Source organism: Bolinopsis microptera, chromosome 10, assembly GCF_026151205.1.
Source record: "Bolinopsis microptera isolate Bmic1 chromosome 10, MBARI_Bmic_1.0, whole genome shotgun sequence".
Taxonomy (NCBI): Eukaryota; Metazoa; Ctenophora; class Tentaculata; order Lobata; family Bolinopsidae; genus Bolinopsis; species Bolinopsis microptera.
The window spans coordinates 2,304,207-2,325,411 of NC_087081.1; the positions used below are offsets into that span (position 1 = coordinate 2,304,207).

Below are 21,205 nucleotides of genomic sequence, written 5' to 3' on the forward strand. Positions count from 1 at the left end.
AAATTTTCGTAAACATTTAGACAAGAAACATTTAGTACATATTATGTCATACTCATATTCCGTGTCATCATTATTACACGTTATACATATACGTTATTATAGTTTATTATTAAAATATTGTTGTATCTATCTGGTTTGTGGTTGTTCGTGATGAAACACTCCTGTCAAAGGACAGAGAATCCCAGCTCCCAGAGCGTCAATCTGTGTCGGTGTATAGTGAACGGCAGATGACTTTAGCGCTGAGTATAATTTATACTCAGAATACGTACTTTCTCTCTTTATACTATAAAGAGAGAAAGTACGTATTTTGAAGGATCGTGTTTTGAGCAACGATCTCGATGGGTTGACTGTTGACATCGTCAATCAAGTTGAAATTGAATGTTTATTTTTTTGCAGCAACACTAACAGCGTGATTGTTGAAAATTAAAACAACGACTTAATTGCAAGGTCTATTTTAATGTCTAAAAGTAAACGTTTGAAACCCTAAAAACCATGTTAAAATATTACATAAGGTGAAAACAACGAAGTTTTAAAAATCATTCCAATTGCTGCAACAGGCTATCAAATTATTGAATATAACTGATATGATTCTTTTCATTAGAATGTTTCGTATATCAGCGTCAGCTCCTTTTTACTCTACTGCATCAACATGCCGATGACCTGCAAATTATAGTAGTTATTTAAACTTGAGTTTTTCAAACGATCCAAAACATAATAAAGTAATAAATCAGAAATTGTCATAATATTATGCTGTATTATGAACAAATCAATACAATACATTACAATATTCTGCGTACTAACTTATTAATATATGCGTACTAACTTATTAATTACACACAATGCAGCTAGTTTAATGTTAATAGTGAGGGATTCCGGATTAGGTTTTTGGGGAGGTTTTACTTCTATAAATAAGGGAATAAGCTTTAAGGACCCACCTCAACTTCAGCGAGACATAAAGGATGGCGGCCTGCTGGCCTTATTTCTATCACTTGTCCGCTTACGGCGATGTTGATCAAATTGGGGAATCCTATTTTGGAGTTCACAATCCCAACAAGTTCACCATCGACATACACAGTGGCGTTATCGAGCCTATCAGCACAACAGTCCTCACGTCCATAAACCTTGTTTTTTAATACTGTCAATTATACTACTTCATAGCTTATAATTTAAGAACATGAATTTAATGTAGTCAGTTAAATCAAAACGTTGAACTGCTACCTTTCACTAAAAAATGTTAGTTTCCCTTGATCATGATCTGATCTTATCTACGTGATTATTAAACATTTTAAACACTGAACGCACCTTGATTTGTTCCATGTACGCGTTCTCTGGGAATGTCAATCTCCACCAGGCATTTGGCCCTGTCGTTTTAGTGTGGGTAATCGAATTCCTGAAAATAACAATCATCAATTTTACTGTTGTATGGCAGAAAATATTTGTTGTTGCCAAAGATTAGATCTCCAGATCTTACAAAAGTTTTTATTTTTCCAAAAAAATCTCAGGATTATCTGAACAAACAATGAAATTAAAGTTCCTTACGATCCCCATCTGTTGGAAGTATTGCCATCAATGGCCCGGGAATAGGGACTACGGGTGGAAGATGAATAATTGATATTCCAACAGCATCTTGTTCCCTGCATTGTGCTGATTCCGGGAAGCATTTTGTTTACGCTCTCATCATTCTGTAGGATGAGATATCGTTCATTTAAAATTGGGTAATTATAGGCCTGTCAAGGATTTCAGCCTAATTAAGAGCTGATCAATTGCAGCTAGTTGTGCCATATAAGGGATAACTGAGGTCACGTGACATTCAGTCCTATCACGTGACCGCTAATCCTATCACGTGACCTTGATTCGTAAAGCCTCGGGCACGTGATCACATTCGTAACGTGTCGTATGCCGACTAGGAGATTTTGTGACGTCACCAGAGCTAAAGCTACTTGATCAGGCCTTATATGGAATAATATCGTGTATCGGGTGTAATTGGACCCAATTAGAGCAGCTGAGCGCTCAATTATAGCAGCATCTGGTACCACCTTCTGAAACCCAGCAGACAGCTGGCCCAGAGAATCGAAATTAGAAGGATTTTTTATTGATGGAAATCGAAGCGGAAACCTTGTAACCCTATGTTTTCGATGACGCCGAACAAGATTAAACAGGTTATAATTGTCCTACTCTCGTGTAAATTGCTCTAAAACGTGATTGAAATTGTAATGATGCTATCAATTGTAATACAGTTTTTACATTAAGCTGAGCGGCGTAACGGCTGGCATTCCTGGGCCGCGCTTATCCCAGATTGTCATTCCGCCGCAGCTTCAATTTATCTGGATATTACAGCCTGGGGTCCCCAGGTAACGACTGGAACCGCTATATCTGCCTAATCTCAGCTATTGTAAATAACGAAGCCTGTGATCCGCACATCAGGTATTGACCACATTGAACGGGCTTGAATCGAACAAGCCGTGTTATTAATATTAAAGATATTAATACCAAAAATCGTATTACTAGATTACCTTCTTGTCATTTGTGCGAAGTGCGTACTCTTTATACTGCAGTTTGAAGTGCATTACAGAGTTAATGTTATGTGTATTATACAGTTACAGTTATGTAACTGTTGCACACAGTAAAACTTACTGCGATCGCGCTGATAAGAAGTGAACTGATAAGAGTCGAGTAAAATTGCAACGTAACTTAAATCAATGTAACACCGCTATATGAATAGTGATCATTTCTCAAATAGTTTTCTCAATATTGCAATGAAGTTGTCCGATTTTATTGATGGAACGTGTGACAGCCTTCCATGTCACAGTCCTCCGTCAAACAAGGACATCCTTCGTTTTCTTTTGAGCCACAAGGAAAACCATGCGACTCATGTCGATTTAATGCTGGCCGAGGTTTCAAGTTTGATATTAAGTCATTACAGTACCATCGAAATGTACAGGCAAACGGACGCGGACTTCTTTCAGCCTTGCAATATTGTCAAGTGAGTGCTAGTGTTTTTTAGGTATTTACCCTACAGCACAGGTTGTTCACGATACATCAGTCCGGTTTCAAACATATATTTTCTGCTGGGGGAAAATAAGAGAAATATAGCCGATCGATCTTTCATAAATTAATATACAGATGTTTGAAACCAAACCAATGACCAATGTTTCATGAACAATCTGTAGTCCCTGTGATGCTTCGGCGTGGAATCAGCTGTGCCGCCATGGTAGACGTTTTTCGAGTGATTCACCACTCCATTGTAACAGAGAAACCTAGCCATTGACGGGGACCCATCGGCTCTTGACAGAGGCTGAGATGAGGACGGCTTCCAATAACGTCCGGGAACAGTTCATTTCTAGTCTGGGACAGCTCGAATTCAATGGTAAGAAGTAAGAAGCAATCCAAATAATGAAAGATATATTGTACAAAAATATAGATCATCACCCGATTTACACGTTTTAATTTTTATAGCTATCTATTTTGACGGCAAAGAAAGCGAGAGTTTGGTTTGGCTCGACGGAAAGAACCAAAAGATCAGGGAAGAAACATACACTATATTGGCATATCCTGGTGCACATTCTCTAGGATTCGTCACTATAGATGACAAGACAGGTTTTTATTGTGCATTGTGTTTCAAGTCAAACAACTTATCGTACCATCTTAACATCTTAACATCTTAAAATTATGACATCTTAACATCGTAACATCTTAACATCTTAATATCTTAACATCTTAACATCTTAAAATTATGACATCTTAACATCGTAACATCTTAACATCTTAACATCTTAACATCTTAACATCTTAACATCTTAATATTTTAACATCTTAACATCTTAACATCTTAACATCTTAACATCTTAACATCTTAACATCTTAACATCTTAACATCTTAACATCTTAACATCTTAACATCTTAACATCTTATCGTCGACATAGCTTGAACTTAATTCAACTTGAAACATAAAACTTAAAGCTCAAAACAAGTTTCTGATAGTATAGTAGTAAAATACTTTTTGAGTTAATCATGTCGTTATTGAATATAAAGTTAAAGAAATGGAACTAAATTTAGCCATATATTCTGTTCCTGATAAGTGATACTGTAATAATTATACTCATTACTCAAGCATTCAAATTTCAGATGCACGCTCAGATCAAACTGCGTCCTCTTATTGAGGATGGGGCTTATCATGTTTTTACAAGCCTCACACTCAATAATGACATACAACTTTCGCCAAAAGAACGAACAGCAGTTTTGAAGAAAGTTTGTAACAATAGTTACTTCGCTCATCCTGAAGCAATTATTGTTTGCAGTCTCGGTGAGAAATTAGTACATGTTTTATTTTAGTGGATATTTGTTGTCACGAAGCTCTTGTTACAGTTTAGTTATTTAAATTGTTCACCTTTGTCCCCGCTTTTGGTTCTGTTCCTTTAAATAAATGTGAATGAAAATACTCCTCAAGGTGACGCAGATAGAGCTGTTCGGGAAAAAGGCGTGGCTCTCTGCAGGCAGCTTATAGAACTAGAGCAGAAGGGCATGAACCGGACAATACGCCCGAATGGAAAACCGCGGATATTTTGCAAGCCAGAGATTAACAGAAATGCAAAATCGTACCTTGTCATTTACAACACTGACAACACTGACATCGAGGATAAAGATCCGGTGAGAAAGACTAAGTCTTTCAAACCGTACCATTTATTTGGTCTCTGTTACAAAACTGCGTGCAGTAAGTTCATTTCAAATTGTATTTACTATGACGTAACTATTAATATTATATTATTGTATTAATAAAGTTATTGACATACGTTTGTATTCAAAGCTATAAGGTCAAAGTGAAAACAATACGGATGGTATTGAATTTAAAAAGGAAAGTTTATGATAACAAGTTATATTTCAGAAGAGCTGAAGTGGGCTGCAGTCACTATTCCATCGGTAGTAAGGGTGCATCCCTCTGATCCTGATCAATTCGACAGGTTCATAGAATCACCTTTGGTGACGAAATATCCCTGCCACCAGCAAGCAGTCGAAAGAGCGGTGGCACTGATGACAGAATCAAAGCTGAAGTGTGCTAACAAAGACATGAAAGCAGGACACCACATTGTTGTCTCTGAGGAGAGGCAACAAAATCCAGGAAAACAGAGGAAGTTCAAAAAACTAATGAAATGATTTATTAAAAGAGAACACTCGTTATATAATATTTTGTATGATGTTTCACAATATTGAGTTTATTCCCGAAAATTTTGAGACTACTTCTTTAAAATTAGCTTTCTCTGGATGATATGCAGACTGCAGCAAAGAAATATCAAACAGTCATAAATATGTTGGTGATTCCATCGCTATACTTCGTCTACACACTGAACTTAGCAATCTTGATTATAAGTATTAAACACTGCAATATATATATATAAATAGATTTTAATTCCAAGTGTTCGTAGAATAATTGAAAACGTAGCACTGTAAATGCGCCAGCTATTCAACTTGTGATAACTTAATCAAATTGATGACATTCAAGTGCATTTTGAAAAAATTTACCCGATACTATGATACTTTTTATAGTAATAACACGACGTTCAATTCAAGCCCATTCAATGACTGATGTGCGGATCACAGGCTTCGTTATTGACAATAACTGAGATTAGGCAGATATAGTGGTTCCAGTCGTTACCTGGGGACCCCAGGCTGTAATATTCAGAAAAATTGAAGCTGCGGCGGAATGACAATCTGGGATGAGTGCGGCCCAGGAATGCCAGCCGTTACGCCGCTCAGCCTAATGTAAAAACTGTATTACAATTGATAGCATCATTACAATTTCAATCACGTTTTAGAGCAATTTACACGAGAGTAGGACAATTATCACCTGTTTAATCTTGTTCGGCGTCATCGAAAACATAGGGTTACAAGGTTTCCGCTTCGATTTCCATCAATAAAAAATCCTTCTAATTTCGATTCTCTGGGCCAGCTGTCTGCTGGGTTTCAGAAGGTGGTACCAGATGCTGCTATAATTGAGCGCTCAGCTGCTCTAATTGGGTCCAATTACACCCGATACACGATATTATTCCATATAAGGCCTGATCAAGTAGCTTCAGCTCTGGTGACGTCACAAAATCTCCTAGTCGGCATACGACACGTTACGAATGTGATCACGTGCCCGAGGCTTTACGAATCAAGGTCACGTGATAGGATTAGCGGTCACGTGATAGGACTGAATGTCACGTGACCTCAGTTATCCCTTATATGGCACAACTAGCTGCAATTGATCAGCTCTTAATTAGGCTGAAATCCTTGACAGGCCTATAATTACCCAATTTTAAATGAACGATATCTCATCCTACAGAATGATGAGAGCGTAAACAAAATGCTTCCCGGAATCAGCACAATGCAGGGAACAAGATGCTGTTGGAATATCAATTATTCATCTTCCACCCGTAGTCCCTACCCGGGAAGCTTCTCCATTGTGATCAGTGTCGATCTGCGTTGCTAATCCTTCTGATGCGATATTGTCGCACCCATCTTTGCAAGGATCACCTTCTATTTTAGCCCCCATCACCTAGGAGATTAATACTCGATTAGATATTTGATGTTGTTTAGATGCAAACTATTCAGTATAATATTTAGACTCAACTAAACCATCGTGCCCAAAAGCATTATTTGCTGTCACATATAAGTCATATATCTTGAAAACAGGTTATTGACTATCGAAGACGAAATTAGGGTAGTCACTAAGTCACTGGATTTAATGTTCATTTTATTGTTTAAAGTAAAATTATTTCCAAGTAGACGGTAAAGTTATATTTGTCTGTGACGAATTTAATATATGGACACGTTCATTTGAGTTTGAGGATATTGGTAAATATAAGTGACCCTATTAAAAGGCACAGTGTAGTTGACTTTGTCACACTATGAAATTACACAAACCCTTGATGGTTAGGATAATCGTCTCATCCTCTAGGCTAACTTTGTCACATAACGATATCTTAATCAGGTGATAAGATATCGCTTAAATACGGCCGGCACGGAAATGGTTACATTGTCACACTATAAACATGTGACAGAGTAAATATGGACCCCTTGCTGCCGTTTTTGACCAAAATTTTGAGTGTCCAGTTGATTGGATGGGTACATATGACCATTACCTACATATTTAAAGACTTTTTTCGTTAGATGGTGCACTCAGGTTTACTCTGTCACACATTTAAGAAAATATGTGAACAATGTTTAGGGAACCCTGATAAGCAATGCTGAGTAGTGTAGGTTTAGTTAATGGCCTGGAAGTGCTAGGAATTGTTATTATATCATATAGTCGCAAGGAATTAAAACACAGAAGGCACAGACAAGTTTACTTTGTCACACAATCTTGATGATATCTGAACATGTGTGAAATTGAACAAATAATGATATACCAGATTAAACCCTTTGTATTACGTACTATGGACCAAACAACACTGCTAGTACCATGCACCAGTCACATAAATCATTATCGGGTGGTAATATGTTAACAGTGTCACAATTAAACTACCGCAACATGGTCAAAAATAGGGTAATTTTGTCACAAAAAAAAATTATAATTCTGTCAGCTCCTTGCTGGCAAAATAACTAGTTTATCGAAATTTTTTTGATGATAAAATTACATAGTATTCTAATAGAGGTATAGTTCTTCAAAATAGGGGCAAGACATGTTTACTTTGTCACATCAGTTATTATAAGAGTTAGGTAATCGTCATCAGATTAACCGATCTTTTTCGTAGTATGGATCGATTAATATAGGCAATAAAGCATCCTAATTCCTATGCCAATTTTAACACACTATCTTGATATTGATGGGGCAGGAAAAGTTAATTTTGTCACATTTTTAGTGACTTTGACAAATTTAACCTGAAATTGTTAAACTTGAGCTCTGATGTTCTGGACAATATTCTACCAATCGTTTCTGAAAGAATGTTGAATTCTAATAGAGTTATAGATCTTCAAAATAGGGGAAAGACATGTTTACTTTGTCACATCAGTTATTATTAGAGTTAGGTAATCGTCATCACATTAACATATATTCTTTTGTAGTTTGGATTGATTTATTTAGGTAATAAATTATAAAGCAGCCTATGCTAATTTTTACACACTATCTTGAAATTGTTGGGGCAGGAAAAGTTAATTTTGTCACATTTTTAGTGACTTTGACAAATTTAGCCTAAAATTGCTAAACTTGAGCTCTGATGTTCTGGACAATATTCTACCAATCGTTTCTGAAAGAGTATTGAATTCTAATAGAGTTATAAATCTTCAAAATAGGGGCAAGACATGTTTACTTTGTCACATCAGTTATTATTACAGTTGGGTAATCGTCATCACATTAACATATATTTTTTTGTAGTTTGGATTGATTTATTTAGGTAATAAGGCAGCCTATGCTAATTTTTACACACTATCTTGAAATTGCTGGGGCAGGAAAAGTTAATTTTGTCACATTTTTAGTGACTTTGACAAATTTAACCTAAAATTGTTAAACTTGAGCTCTAATGTTCTGGACAATATTCTACCAATTTTTTCTGAAAGAATGTTGAATTCTAAAAGAGTTATAGAATATATAGATCTTCAAAATAGGGGCAAGACATGTTTACTTTGTCACATCAGTTATTATAAGAGTTATTATAAGAGACTATTTCATTATATAATCATTGTTTTTAACCTATTTACGATTTCGTATAATTTTTTGTGACAATGTAAACATCAACTGATCTTAACTTGCATCAACTACATTGTCATCATGTAAAGTTTTTCCGCCTTTCAAACCAAAATCAGATATAAATAATTCGCCCAAAATTTTAAATTCCATATATTATGACAGAATTAACCTCATTTCCCAATAACCAAGTGCCTGTAATAGCTATCTATTCAAAGCAACATATTTTAGGGCTATGATTGGTACTCCATACTTGGTAGATCAACCATCAAATAATGAGTAAAAAGGGTTTTGAGGACACCTCACAGTAGAATAGAGGTATGGTATTCTGAGTGTGACAAAGTTACCTAAATATTGCCTTGTAACCGTTCGATCCGTGCCCTTTAACCAATGTTGTATCATAATTGTTAGATTGACCTAATCTACTATGTTTCAGACCAAGGAATGATAATTAGACACCTGCAGTTAACTAAGTCACAAAAATGTGACATGTGAAACATTATAGTGCCTAACAACAATAGATTTTCTTTCTGAACAGTGCATATGGGAGTATGGGTTACGTGGCTAATGTTCAGAACTTCTGAACGTGCTAGGTTAATAGATGTCAAAATTAAGCCACTATCGTCAAAAACGCTATTATTTTTGTTTACCAATATCCTCAAACTCAAATGAACGTGTCCATATATATTTTTTTTAATCATTTTTATTTTTTAAATATGTGACGAGATTTGCCTGGTGGTTTAAGAAATCTAAGTCGTTAGATATGTAGATAATAGTGATATGAAACTATCTTATGAACTGGAGAAATGGTAACGGAAACATGTAACAGAACAAACTGAGCACAGACTAGCGGCAACTAATATTAATGGATAAGCCGCACACATCCTAAATTCCAGGTTCACATTTACACTAGTGCCACATTCCCCACTATCACTATTCTCCTATCAGCACAAACCGTAATTGATTTTAACAATCGCACAACACTACATATCCAAACTAATGGCATAGCAATATCTACGATATCCTAAATTAGTCCTAAACAAACTAAGCGCGAGTCTGAAAGGCTGTTGGAAGCACAGAGTGCTCCATATTTTGTTTTTATCAATAAACTGTTCTTTTCATTTTCTTTTTTTAAATTTATTAATTGCGTGCAAATTTCTGTTTCAGATTTAATCTATCACAGTGCTGGCAAGCACGAGCGGTGTCTTTATTGGGGGTATACTATGTACCCCCTTTACTATTGTACCCCCTTTACTATTATACCCCCTTTACTATTATAACCCCTTTGGTACTCGTCGGAAGCCTCTTTCGTGCACGCGAAGCGTGCACTCCGGCCGGAGGCGGCGGCCGAAGGCCGCCGCCTCCGGCAGGAGTTTTTCAGGCATTAAGACTCATCGGAAGTCGTTCAGCAGATTTATTTTTAGTTCAAAACATTCTAATTTGATGTCAAAGATGACAGGAATAAAAATAGTTATGTTGAGATTTTTAAGAAATTTGCATAAAATAGTAAAAATACTCGCCAGCACTGTTATACGAAATTCGGTAAAAAACCCAAAATCGCCATATTCAGGTGCCTTAAAAACCATGTTAAAATTGAGTTAGAGATCTGAAATTGTTCAGGGCGTCTAGACGTTGACCAAATCGACTGCAAAAAAAGTTTCAGGTTTCAGGAGCATCGGGAAGTGGGTTTTCTAGAACCCCTGTTTTACGATAGATTGTCGTGATACATATATTCAGGGATAGACGCTTTATTCAGGGATAGACGCTTTGCCAGTCAATTTTAGCCTGTATTTAATTGTCCATAGATTCAAAAGTATAAAAGATACAGCCATTTCCGACCACAGGTCTTGCAAATAATTGTTTATACTTTAGTTTACATTGTATAAAAAAATTATATGACGTCATAAACACCCCTTGATGACGTCATCAAGTTAACCGTTTTTAAAACTTGATTTTTGACAAAGTAATAACTTTTAAAATTAATTTTAAACCATTAAGGAGTAATTTTATTCAAAATCTGAGGAAATTTTTATCTTAGATAATTGTTCAAGCATTCTGAAAATCTACCGGAAAGTTTTTCTAGCTTGCTCCTTCATAAAGATATTCGTCATTGAAGTTTGTGCTTTTTTGAAGAATTATTTTATAAAAACGTCAATTTTGCGATTTAGTATTCTCTGGTGTTGGGCCATGCCTTGGGTTGTGGAGCTCAGTTCTGCTTCCTATAGGTATAAATTGTGTATTAGGCTAGTTTTAAAGTTGAAAATCGAAAAGTTGCACACGTGGGGACACGCCCAAATTGATAGAAAATTGCTAAAATCACTGAAAATTGCTGTTTTCGTCATTTTCTGTCAACTTTAGAGTGCCGTTGTGATTACAGTTCTTCTTGAAATACTTTGAAACTTTGCATGCTTATTAAACTATATATAAAACAATTACATGCAAAAATTTACGGCGATTCAATATTGGATGCGCACGCAACGTCTGCTCAAAGTTTGCACGTGCGAAAGGTGAGAATTTTGCTCATTCGTGATTTCCAACAAATTCTGCTTTGCCACGACAGTTTAATGTCATTATATATGAATTTAATGCCAACTTGAATGAGTATTAAGTGGCATATTCAGTCAGTGATCGACCGATATGCTTCCCTAAACACAAGGAAATGTTTTTAAAGGATAGATTTCGAAATCGTTAAAACTTCCTCCTTATTAATGAAGACATCAGTTTATATTTCGACTTTATAAAGTACCCTGACATTATAATCAAAAAGAGATGATATTTGACCAAAACCCATAATCATGGGTAGAGTGGACCGCTGCCAGTGTCTCTCTTTCCCAAACAAAAGGAAATGATATTAATTTGATTGACCGTTCTCAAATGCAAAATGATACCGAGAATGAAATCGGTCGCTCGCTTTTCCCATTCATTTACAATTGTAATAGATTAAGAAAAACTACCCAAAGGCAGCTGTACTCGGCAATGAAGATTCAATAAACTTCAGCTAATTCAATAAGTAATACTAATAACTACCACCCTTACCCCGAAATACTAGGTATCGACCCGAACGCAACCCAAAGAGATTTTTACAGCATCTGATTGATGTAATCAATCGAAACTTATTACAATTCGTAAGCCGTGAATGAATGGGAAAAGCGAGCGACCGATTTCATTCTCGGTATCATTTTGCATTTGAGAACGGTCAATCAAATTAATATCATTTCCTTTTGTTTGGGAAAGAGAGACACTGGCAGCGGTCCACTCTACCCATGATTATGGGTTTTGGTCAAATTTATGATATACATTTATGATTATGTAATAAAGTTATTATATTCGTAAACATTGACTGGCTTATAAACCAGTCCCCAAACATGTTATCAAAATTGGAGAATAATCATCCGGAGGATGTATATTGTATAATAATAATATTTGAATGAACAAACCAGAACTTCCGCAAGAGAAAGCTGGGCTCCACCTTCTTTATTTCTGATCATTATCTCGGAGCCAACTCTATTAACCGGCACAACCATAGGGGCTCCATCATTGTGGTTTAATGTTCCTACTTTCTTGCCATCAATTAAGACAGAGGCACCATCAATTCGTTCCGAGCAACAATCTGTTCTTCCAAAGATTTGGATTTCCTTGATAAACATTGAGCGAGGGTATGTCAGCGACCACCAGGCGTTACTACCAGATGCTTCAGTGTGGGTTACAGACCCGCTGAAAATAATAAGTACCAATTAACCAATATTTAAGTTTTCTACAGTGATACACATGAATAGAAACGTTTTTGCTGCAAAATTTTAGAATTTTTATAAATTTCGTTTACTCCTTTCCTCCCAGAAACTAATATAATCAAATTATTTTAAGTAAGTTTCTTACCTATGATAGTTGCCATTATTATTGCCATCAATAGCTTTTTCAGCCCTTCCGTAACCACTGGTATCAGACTGTTTTGCCATTCCTTTGCTTGCGATGTTCTCGACCTCTGTAGTTGAAAGTACTCCATCTAAGTTGAAAAATGCGTTCCTCAGTTACATAATAAGAATGATTTAGTTTAAGTAGTCGAATCGCTTCTCAATCAAGTTCCAAAACTGCTAGGTACCTAGACTCTAAAGTCGAATATATTACCTGCTCCTGCTTTTAAACAATTGAGGGCACAGGCGTTAATCCGTTGATGTAGTTTCCTGCACGACTTCGCCCGAATTCCGGACAAAGTATTAGATCCTATGGTTACACATCCGGCAATTTTCGTCGGGAAACCTGTACATAAAATTGGTAATGCAATATTTGTAGGTTTGCTGTGTTCCTACTTGAATTTACTTTGCGTTCTTTACTTTGAGAAGGATCAAACAAAGAGAAACAAGGAGGATAACAACGTTAGAACAAAAGGGTATATTAGGGAATAGAACAACACGTACAAACAAGACCGACAAAAGGGAATAGGAAAAATGTGGGATAACTTTACTCCAAAACTCTAACTATTTATATGGGCTGATTGCTTGCGAGGCAATACTAACGGTATATCTGAAATATCTAATCAGTGCGTGGCGTTGCTTAATTAAGCTTAAAAACGGTTTAACTAATGAGCCAAATAATTGCTTAAGATCGCAATGGCTATTGACACTGAACATAAAACGGTTTGAACTTGGAACCAAATACCGTTAACTTTAAACCGACCAATATCTGGGATCCCTACACCACCCCCTCCCCAAAAATATAGGGCGGTGTGGATCAGACTGGTCAAACCATATATCGCTATAAGTCCTTATGATAATTTAAAAACAAAATGTTAAAATACTGATACAGTTCACTTTTTATAACGCATGATTTCAGGGATGTTAGGGTATATCTCCTTCTGCTTCTTGATCATAGGTTCATCAGCTGTTCCTTTTGTGTGGGCTTCCGAGGAGCCACTGTCGGCTGCGACGTTCGGGGACTGTGTCTTCCTGCACAATAGACGAAAACCAATTGGGGTAGCCAATGCGAAACGATGAGCTGATGAGGAGGGCATTAACTTTGAAGGAAAAGGGATGTCGTATTCCTTGTTGACCGATCAGATAGGCTTTCTGATCATGACCAGCACAAAGATCGTATTGTCGGGGTTAACCGGGTGTACGTTGCATCCCGTTAACCAGGACTCATTCCTAGTGCTGGATCATGTTGGTGGCGAATCTGATACGTGCCAACTTGGGCCGAGATTTGAGGAGGGTTCTTAGGAGTCCGCATTGTGGGATGGGGATTAGTAGTATGGTCGCTGCTCAGTGATGCATGATATTCTGCTTATATCGTAGTTCCTCGCTGGGGCTCGTAGCACTGCCTTGGGTCTCAAACCGGCTCTCCTTGTAGCCCTGTCATTGGCATTGGAAGTTTGAGCGTTAGGTTCCTGGGACTGTTGCGAATCATGAGGTTCCGCTGCATTCTGCTCATCATTTTCGTCATCATTGTCGTCATCATTGTCGTCCTCTGGCACGTCCTGGTGCATTGGTTCGTCTGTCCTGCTGGTTGCAGCGACTGGTTCCGTATGTGTTGCCGTCTGGCCATAGTAGCTGTAGTCTGGGGACCAAGCGTCATCATCTGAATCACTGATACTCTCCTCTGGGTTTTCCTCCTCGTCTGGTTCCACTGGGTTTGTCAGCATAGGGTCCGTTCTGAAGTTGGTTGGTAGTTTCCGGATTTTGTCGAAATGTACCACCTGTTCTTTCCCTGTTTCGTCTGACACAATTTCGAAGTTGACCGTCCCTAGCTTTCGAACAATCGTGTGTGGACCGGTAAGAGGTAGCTTGAACTTGTTATACTCTCTGCCTGGCTTTATCGCAGGCACATAAATCATCACTTTGTCCCCAACGTTGTACTCCGTCAATCTTACACACTTGTCATAGTATCGCTTCTGCTGCTGCTGAGCCCTCTTTATGTTCTTTGCTGCGAGCTCCCACGTATCTTTCAACTGGTGATAAAGTCGAGAAGCAAGATGATGTTGGGATTGATAGTATTCCGACGAAGTAGTTCCAAAGACGAGATCGTTAGGCACTCTGGCTTCTCTTCCGTGGAGTAGGAGGAAAGGTGTGAAACCGGACGATTTGCAGACGCTGGTGTTCATAGCGAAGGTCACGGCCCCTATTCTCTCTGGCCATTGATCGGGATTCTCCTCAATATATTTTGTGAGTGCCACCTTTATCTGCTTGTTCTTGTTCTCTGCGAGGCCGTTGGTTGATGGTTTGTATGCTGTCGTTCTTGACTTCTGGATCTGCAGCACGTTGTACAGCTCCTTCATCACTTTGCTGGCGTCAAGGTTGGCTCCTTGGTCGGATAGAATTCGTTCAGGCACTCCGTGGTTGACTATCCATGAGTTGATTAGGGCCCTAGCAATGGTTGGTGACTTGGCATCGGTAAGTGGTACTGCAACAACCCAGTTCGTAAATTTGTCGACCATGGTTAGGCACCACTTGTACTGCGCAACTCGTGATAGAGGTCCAATAAGGTCGATGCACACAAGTTCGTTCGGCCTAGCCACCGAGAATGGGTGGAGTTCTGCTTTGGGCTTTGCTTTATACGCCAGGTTAGGCAGAAAACACCTTTTACAAGTATTGCAATAGAGCTGAACTTCTGTCTTCATCTTTGGCCAGAAAAATGAATTCCTCAGTCTCTCCAGAGTTTTGGCTGGTCCTAGGTGACCCGATGCCGGGATGTCGTGGTTGTTAAACATCATCTCTTCCTTTAAATCCTTCGGTACGCAGATAAGGAGCCTATACTTCTTCGTACCCTTCCATTTAAAACAGAGAAGATCCTTCTTATTCACAGTGAGAGATTCAAAGCAGCTGTAGTACTGACGCAGGTCTTCGTTGAACCCGGTTGTCTCTCTCTTCTCTGGTTTTCCATTCACGAACCATGACCTCACGGTACTAAGGGTCTCGTTTTCTAGTTGTGCCTCGAGCAAAGTTTCACTGCTAACGTTTGGCGCTGGTATAGGGTTATCAAATGAGCCTACGGGTCCTGTGCTTTGCTCCTCTTCATCTTCTTCGGTCTCTGATGCTCGATCATTAACGAATGTCACAGAATTTGTCAGGGATACGTGACTTGATGGTTTCTTCTGCTTCTTCTTCTTTTCCTTCTTGCAGAGAGTCGACTGACCGCCTTGTGATCCCGACGACGAGGAGTGACCTGTCGGCGAGGGGTGTGAACATCTGCTGCAGGGAGCGTCACTATCATGATCACTATCAGAAGAGCTTTCCGTGTCGACTGAAACTGGGTTGATGACGTGTGGGAGACTTCTTGCATCATACTCATTCTGATTTGTCTTGATTGTCTCCAGAAATTCGTCTTTCTTTTCCACTGAAGAAAATCTGTCTTCCCACCACTCGTAAAGCATATCACTTTCCTGGGGTAGTCTTGAGAGTGCGTCGGGAAGCCCCATGTCGTCGCCCTTCGTGTAGGTGATCTTGAAATCATACTCTTCTAGCTCCATAATCCAGGACAGAAGGACGTCACAGTTGGTCTTTCTGAGAAACTTGTCCTGTGATATAGCCTTGTGATCCACATGAACAATGAAGGGTTTTCCAATGGTGTAGAACCTCCAGTGGGTGGCGAAGTGCTTGAGGGCCAGTAACTCTCGTTTGAAGGTGGGGTAGGCTCTCTCGGCTGGAGAGAGTATCTTTGACCCATAGGAGATCGGGTAGAACTGTCCGTCAATCATGTGGCCTATCGAACCACCAATACAATACGAGCTACTATCCGTAAAGAGGTGAAGAGGTTCTGTCGTGATAGGATATATTAGGATGGGTGCCTTGGTCAAGGCATCTTTTAACTTCTTGATGCTCTCTGTTGCGTCTTCGGTGAGGACGAACTTAGGTTCCTTGAGGGTGTTGATCATGGGTCGTGTCAGCTCTGCAAAATCTTTGACAACATTCCTGAACCAATTGAAACTTCCTAGAAGTGCCATCATCATTTTCTTCGTCTTTGGGAGACACATGTCCTGAATTGCCTCAATCTTCTTTGGGTCTACTTCAATTCCATCTTCGGTGAGGTTTGCTCCTGCGAAGGATACTTTCTTCTGGAATAGTCTGCACTTATCCGGGTGGAGCTTTAGACCTGCAGATTCCAGACGTCTGAACAGTTCTGCTAGTAACTCAAACATCTCCTCAAATGTTATTCCACCTGCGATGATGTCATCAACGTAGCCTGCTGCTTTATCCCTCAGGCCTTCAAGTAGTCTATCCAAGAGTGACTGCATCGTTGCTGGGCATCCTTTAAGCCCCAAACTCATAACTATGTTGCGGAAGTGTCCGATAGAGGGGATCGTCCACGCTGTTCTGTCCCGGTGTTCCTCCTTGATAGGGACTTGGTAGAACGCTTCTCGTAGGTCAAGGCTGCAGAAGTACTTGCATCCGTGAAACGTTGAGGTGAGTGTGCTGAGAGCTGGTAGTGCTGCTCTGCTGGCGATCGAGATCTTGTTGAGCTCCCTGTAGTCGACACAGATTCTAAACTTGTTAGGCTTCTTCACGATGACGACCGGTGAACTGTAGTCAGAGTCCGTTCTTTCGATAACCCCTCTCCTTAGGAGAGCTTCAATCTCCTCAACACAATCATCAATAGCATGAAGTGGTACGGGACGGTATTTACACCTAACTGGGACGTCAGATGTCAATGGAATCGTGTGTTCTACTAAGTGAGTTTGACCTACTTCGTCTCTGCTGAGTGCGAACACGTGTGAGTATCTAGCGATGAGACTTCGTACCTGTTGTCTTTGAGCTTTGTTCAGCGAGCTGCTCTCGAGATCCAGTGCTTCGCAGGTCTTGTCCGTCCGCTCCTTGTGTTCATCTTCCTGGCTGGTGTCCTCCACTTGATTAATAGCTGATAGCGAGATCAGTGGAGTTGTGAAGTCTTCATTTTGGAGCCTCCTCTGTTGGTAGTCAATGACCAGGTGGTGGCCACTGATGAAGGGAATTCCGAGGATAATGTGAGGAAGGGGGTTGTCGATCACGATGAATTTGGACTTCATGTTTGTCCTGTTGATTTTAATGCTCAGTTCAATGGAGCCACGAACGATGACTTTAGTACCTGTGACTCCGGCAAGGTTTGCCGTGCACTTGTTGAGGTTTCTCTGTTCAATTCCTAGGTCTTTTAGGTGTTCTGATGAAATGAGGTTTTGAGAGGAGCCTGTGTCAATCAACATAAACTCGGAAGGCCGGCTACCGACTTGGGCTTCTATGTACACGTCTCCTTGACAAAGGTATATACTATCAGGGGCCCTCCCCCTTTTGTCGTGGGAGGGCCTTATTAGTTTTCCGAAGCCGGGTTGTTGTGGGATGAAGAACCTCCGTGTTGATTCTGGTTCCTGTCTCTGTACTGGTCCCTCTGCTTTGTCCTGCAGTCCCTTACTATATGACCAACTCTGTTGCAATAGAAACAAGTCCGTGTCTCCTGGTGCCTATATCGTGATGGTCCGCTTTGTCCTGCATCTATACCTCGAGTGTGCTCAGGTCTGAAGTTCATAGGCGCTCTTGCTTGTTGCTGGTGGTGAGGGTAGAAACTGCGTCGTTCAGCTGGGAATTCAGCCCTAGTTCGAGGAGGTTCTGGTGTATGCCTGTTGATAGCGAGAATGTCGTGTGTCTGATCGTTGATCTCCAATGCTGTGCTGACTCCCATGGCCGACTCGATTTTCTGGGCTCTTGTCAGGACCTCGGTGAATGTCCTTGGCGTATCGGTCAAATCCATCTGCCACATTGAAAGCTGTAGTACAAGATTCCTGTTCCGCAGTCCATTCTGGAACACAAGCTTTAATAGATCTTCGTTGGCCGCAGCCCCGTACGCCTCAAAGTACGCTCTTTTAACCCTGCTTCCGAAAGTAGCGATGTCTTCGGATAGTTGTTGAGCAGTCTTCAGGAATTTGCTCTTCAGGGCCTCTTTGTCTATGACTCTGTCTGAGTCTAGTATGGCCATCAAGGCCGGCTTAACTGTTTCTTCCCAGTTTGTCTCTTCCTCATCTGAGAACTGTCTCGAGCTGATGAGTTTTAGTGCATCCGTCTCCAGGAAGGTTTTGAGGACTCCCAGGTATATACCTTTGGGCAGGTGGAGCAGCGTCATGTATGATTCCCATCCAAGGATCCAATCAGAGAATGTGGACAGAGCTGGGTTGAACCGCTCTGGCTTTCGTGTGGGCAGGTAGGGTACCTTGCCTTGGTTGTCCTTGTCCGACTGTGCTTTAATCCTTTCTGCGACATATGCTTCGAGTTCTTCTTGGTTTGCGAAGGTTCGTTCTCCCATGATGATGAATAGATCCTACCGTTCGCGCCACTTGTAGGTTTGCTGTGTTCCTACTTGAATTTACTTTGCGTTCTTTACTTTGAGAAGGTTCAAACAAAGAGAAACAAGGAGGATAACAACGTTAGAACAAAAGGGTATATTAGGGAATAGAACAACACGTACAAACAAGACCGACAAAAGGGAATAGGAAAAATGTGGGATAACTTTACTCCAAAACTCTAACTATTTATATGGGCTGATTGCTTGCGAGGCAATACTAACGGTATATCTGAAATATCTAATCAGTGCGTGGCGTTGCTTAATTAAGCTTAAAAACGGTTTAACTAATGAGCCAAATAATTGCTTGAGATCGCAATGGCTATTGACACTGAACATAAAACGGTTTGAACTTGGAACCAAATACCGTTAACTTTAAACCGACCAATATCTGGGATCCCTACATATTGAATCAGTAGCTGCTGTCTCTGTGATATATTTTCGATAGAGGACAATGAGTCGACTGAGACAGTATAGCACGTTAGCCCTTTTTAACCTTTAAACCCCCATGCACTGCTTATGTTTATGATCAGTTGTGTTTTCTATTAAAGTATGTTTAAAACACTCGGTTGTATGATACTGTATATATCCTGATCTGATTTTGTTATCAAGTACCGGGTAAAAAAATCCTGGGCCAAAATTCATTGGGCTCTCATTCTTTTTTTTTTTTTTTTCAGTTGGACGCACCGTTGGCAAGACATTTGTCCGAGTAAGCTTTTATGTTTTTCTTGTTAGCCGGAGCCGAGTTGCAGTCTATCTGTGCATGACACCTCAAAATGAGGGTCAGGGTAACGGCAGTTAGAACGAGAACTGAGTGCTTCATCTGCACGAAAAAACGAAAATTACTGAAAACTGACCAATTGAGAAAAGGAATTAGAGTTATGAATATGTTTGTGCAGTTTGGGGAATGGAGTTTGAGTCCACATGGAAAGGCGTGGCATTGAACTTGTATAATCGTAAGATCACATATTACCTCATGTTGTTGTTGTTGTATGATAAATGCAACTACATTACTGCAGTTGCCCTGTCTGGACTGCGCTAGTAGTCGGGGACTAACTAGGTAAGAGTCACAGCATACAGGTCCCGGTATCCATTGCAGGGAAGTGATCATGTCAAGGGTTGGTTGCACCAGCGCTTGTGTGAGACGGAGAGCAGAGCTCACTCCGAAACAGGGACTGACATAGTTGTTATCCTCCACAAGACACTAAACCTCACATTCTTCAATGGAAATGCAGGAATTTATATCGCGTAGGGGTTTCGTTAGCCCTAGGCATCCTCCATCACCATACCACACAGAATTGCGAGCCCAGAGCACACTATTTAAACCCGAGGGTACGCGTGCGATTGTGCGATACAGCTAAGAGAGATACCTCAGGACATCCTTGACCGCCCAGACTGGCACCCCTAATGGCCAACAACATTGCAGTGCGGCTGTAGCCCATACAGCATTGAATCTACTGCAGGGCTGTAATAAAAAAGCACACAAAGCTTCAATTTACCCCTGTTAGCAACGTCACATCTATGGTAGATGAGACGCCGGGCAACAGGGGCTCCTCATGTTGTTCAACTATGTGTAAATTTACCTGGAAACCCAAAGCTATTCGTTTGAATGTAATATTAATGAGAGCTGGTCGAGACAATTGATCTCTATAAGTGGGTGTTTAGCTGCCCTCAGAATACATTGTAAGTTAGCTCAATCGGAAAATATTATGATAAACAAGAAGTCTTCATGGCGCCCCGGTAACTCGTACTCTGTTTTATAGATCTATTGACTATTATATATTTATAATGTTAAAGTGTTGAATACGCTATAGCACAAGTTATAAAATCACATACGACTAGGAACCGACTACCGGTCTAGGGATTTGGCTGCTGGAGCGGAAACGGTCGGATATCGATCTATTTTCCTGTTTGCCAGATCGGAGTGGAAAACAGGAGAATTAATATTTTTTTGGACATTTTAAAAATTTCCGACCGCTGGTTGCTAGATGTCAGAAAATTAAAAAATGTATCTTAACAGTTTTAAAATTTCCGAGATCGTGCACCATGCACATTGCACCTCATGCCATTAGACCCTGTGATCCTTTACGAAACTTTCAGGAAATCTACGTTTGACCCATATCTCTGAAAATATCGCCCTAAAATGTAAACAAACAATTATCACCTCATCAGCCTCCTGAACATGTGCTCGCCCTAAAATGTAAACAAACAATTATCACCTCCTCAGCCTCCTGAACATGTGCTCACTATTA

At 39.8% G+C, this 21,205-nt stretch overlaps 1 protein-coding gene across 1 annotated transcript; it reads right to left on the reverse strand.

Annotated features, from left to right (window-relative positions):
* Window positions 1-436: 436 nt before the first annotated feature.
* LOC134822208 (uncharacterized) lies at window positions 437-19,844 on the reverse strand. Its single transcript, XM_063833117.1, has 9 exons — window positions 19,641-19,844; window positions 12,786-12,917; window positions 12,537-12,663; window positions 12,098-12,374; window positions 6,422-6,533; window positions 1,540-1,573; window positions 1,303-1,390; window positions 936-1,121; window positions 437-660 (listed from the first exon to the last, which is right to left on the reverse strand). The coding sequence occupies exons 1-9, from the start codon at window positions 19,774-19,776 to the stop codon at window positions 637-639; spliced, it is 1,116 nt and encodes a 371-aa protein (XP_063689187.1). The 5' UTR covers window positions 19,777-19,844; the 3' UTR covers window positions 437-636.
* Window positions 19,845-21,205: the final 1,361 nt, after the last annotated feature.

What these genes read in the sequence shown, in the direction of transcription:
- LOC134822208 (XM_063833117.1), bottom strand. Translation starts at nt 19,776, where the DNA reads ATGAAGCACTCAGTTCTCGTTCTAACTGCCGTTACCCTGACCCTCATT. An exon ending in GGACAAATGTCTTGCCAACG is followed by an intron (nt 12,918 to 19,640) that starts GTGCGTCCAACT and finishes TTTTATGTACAG; the next exon opens with GTTTCCCGACGAAAATTGCC. An exon ending in ACTTCCAACAGATGGGGATC is followed by an intron (nt 1,391 to 1,539) that starts GTAAGGAACTTT and finishes TGTTATTTTCAG; the next exon opens with GAATTCGATTACCCACACTA.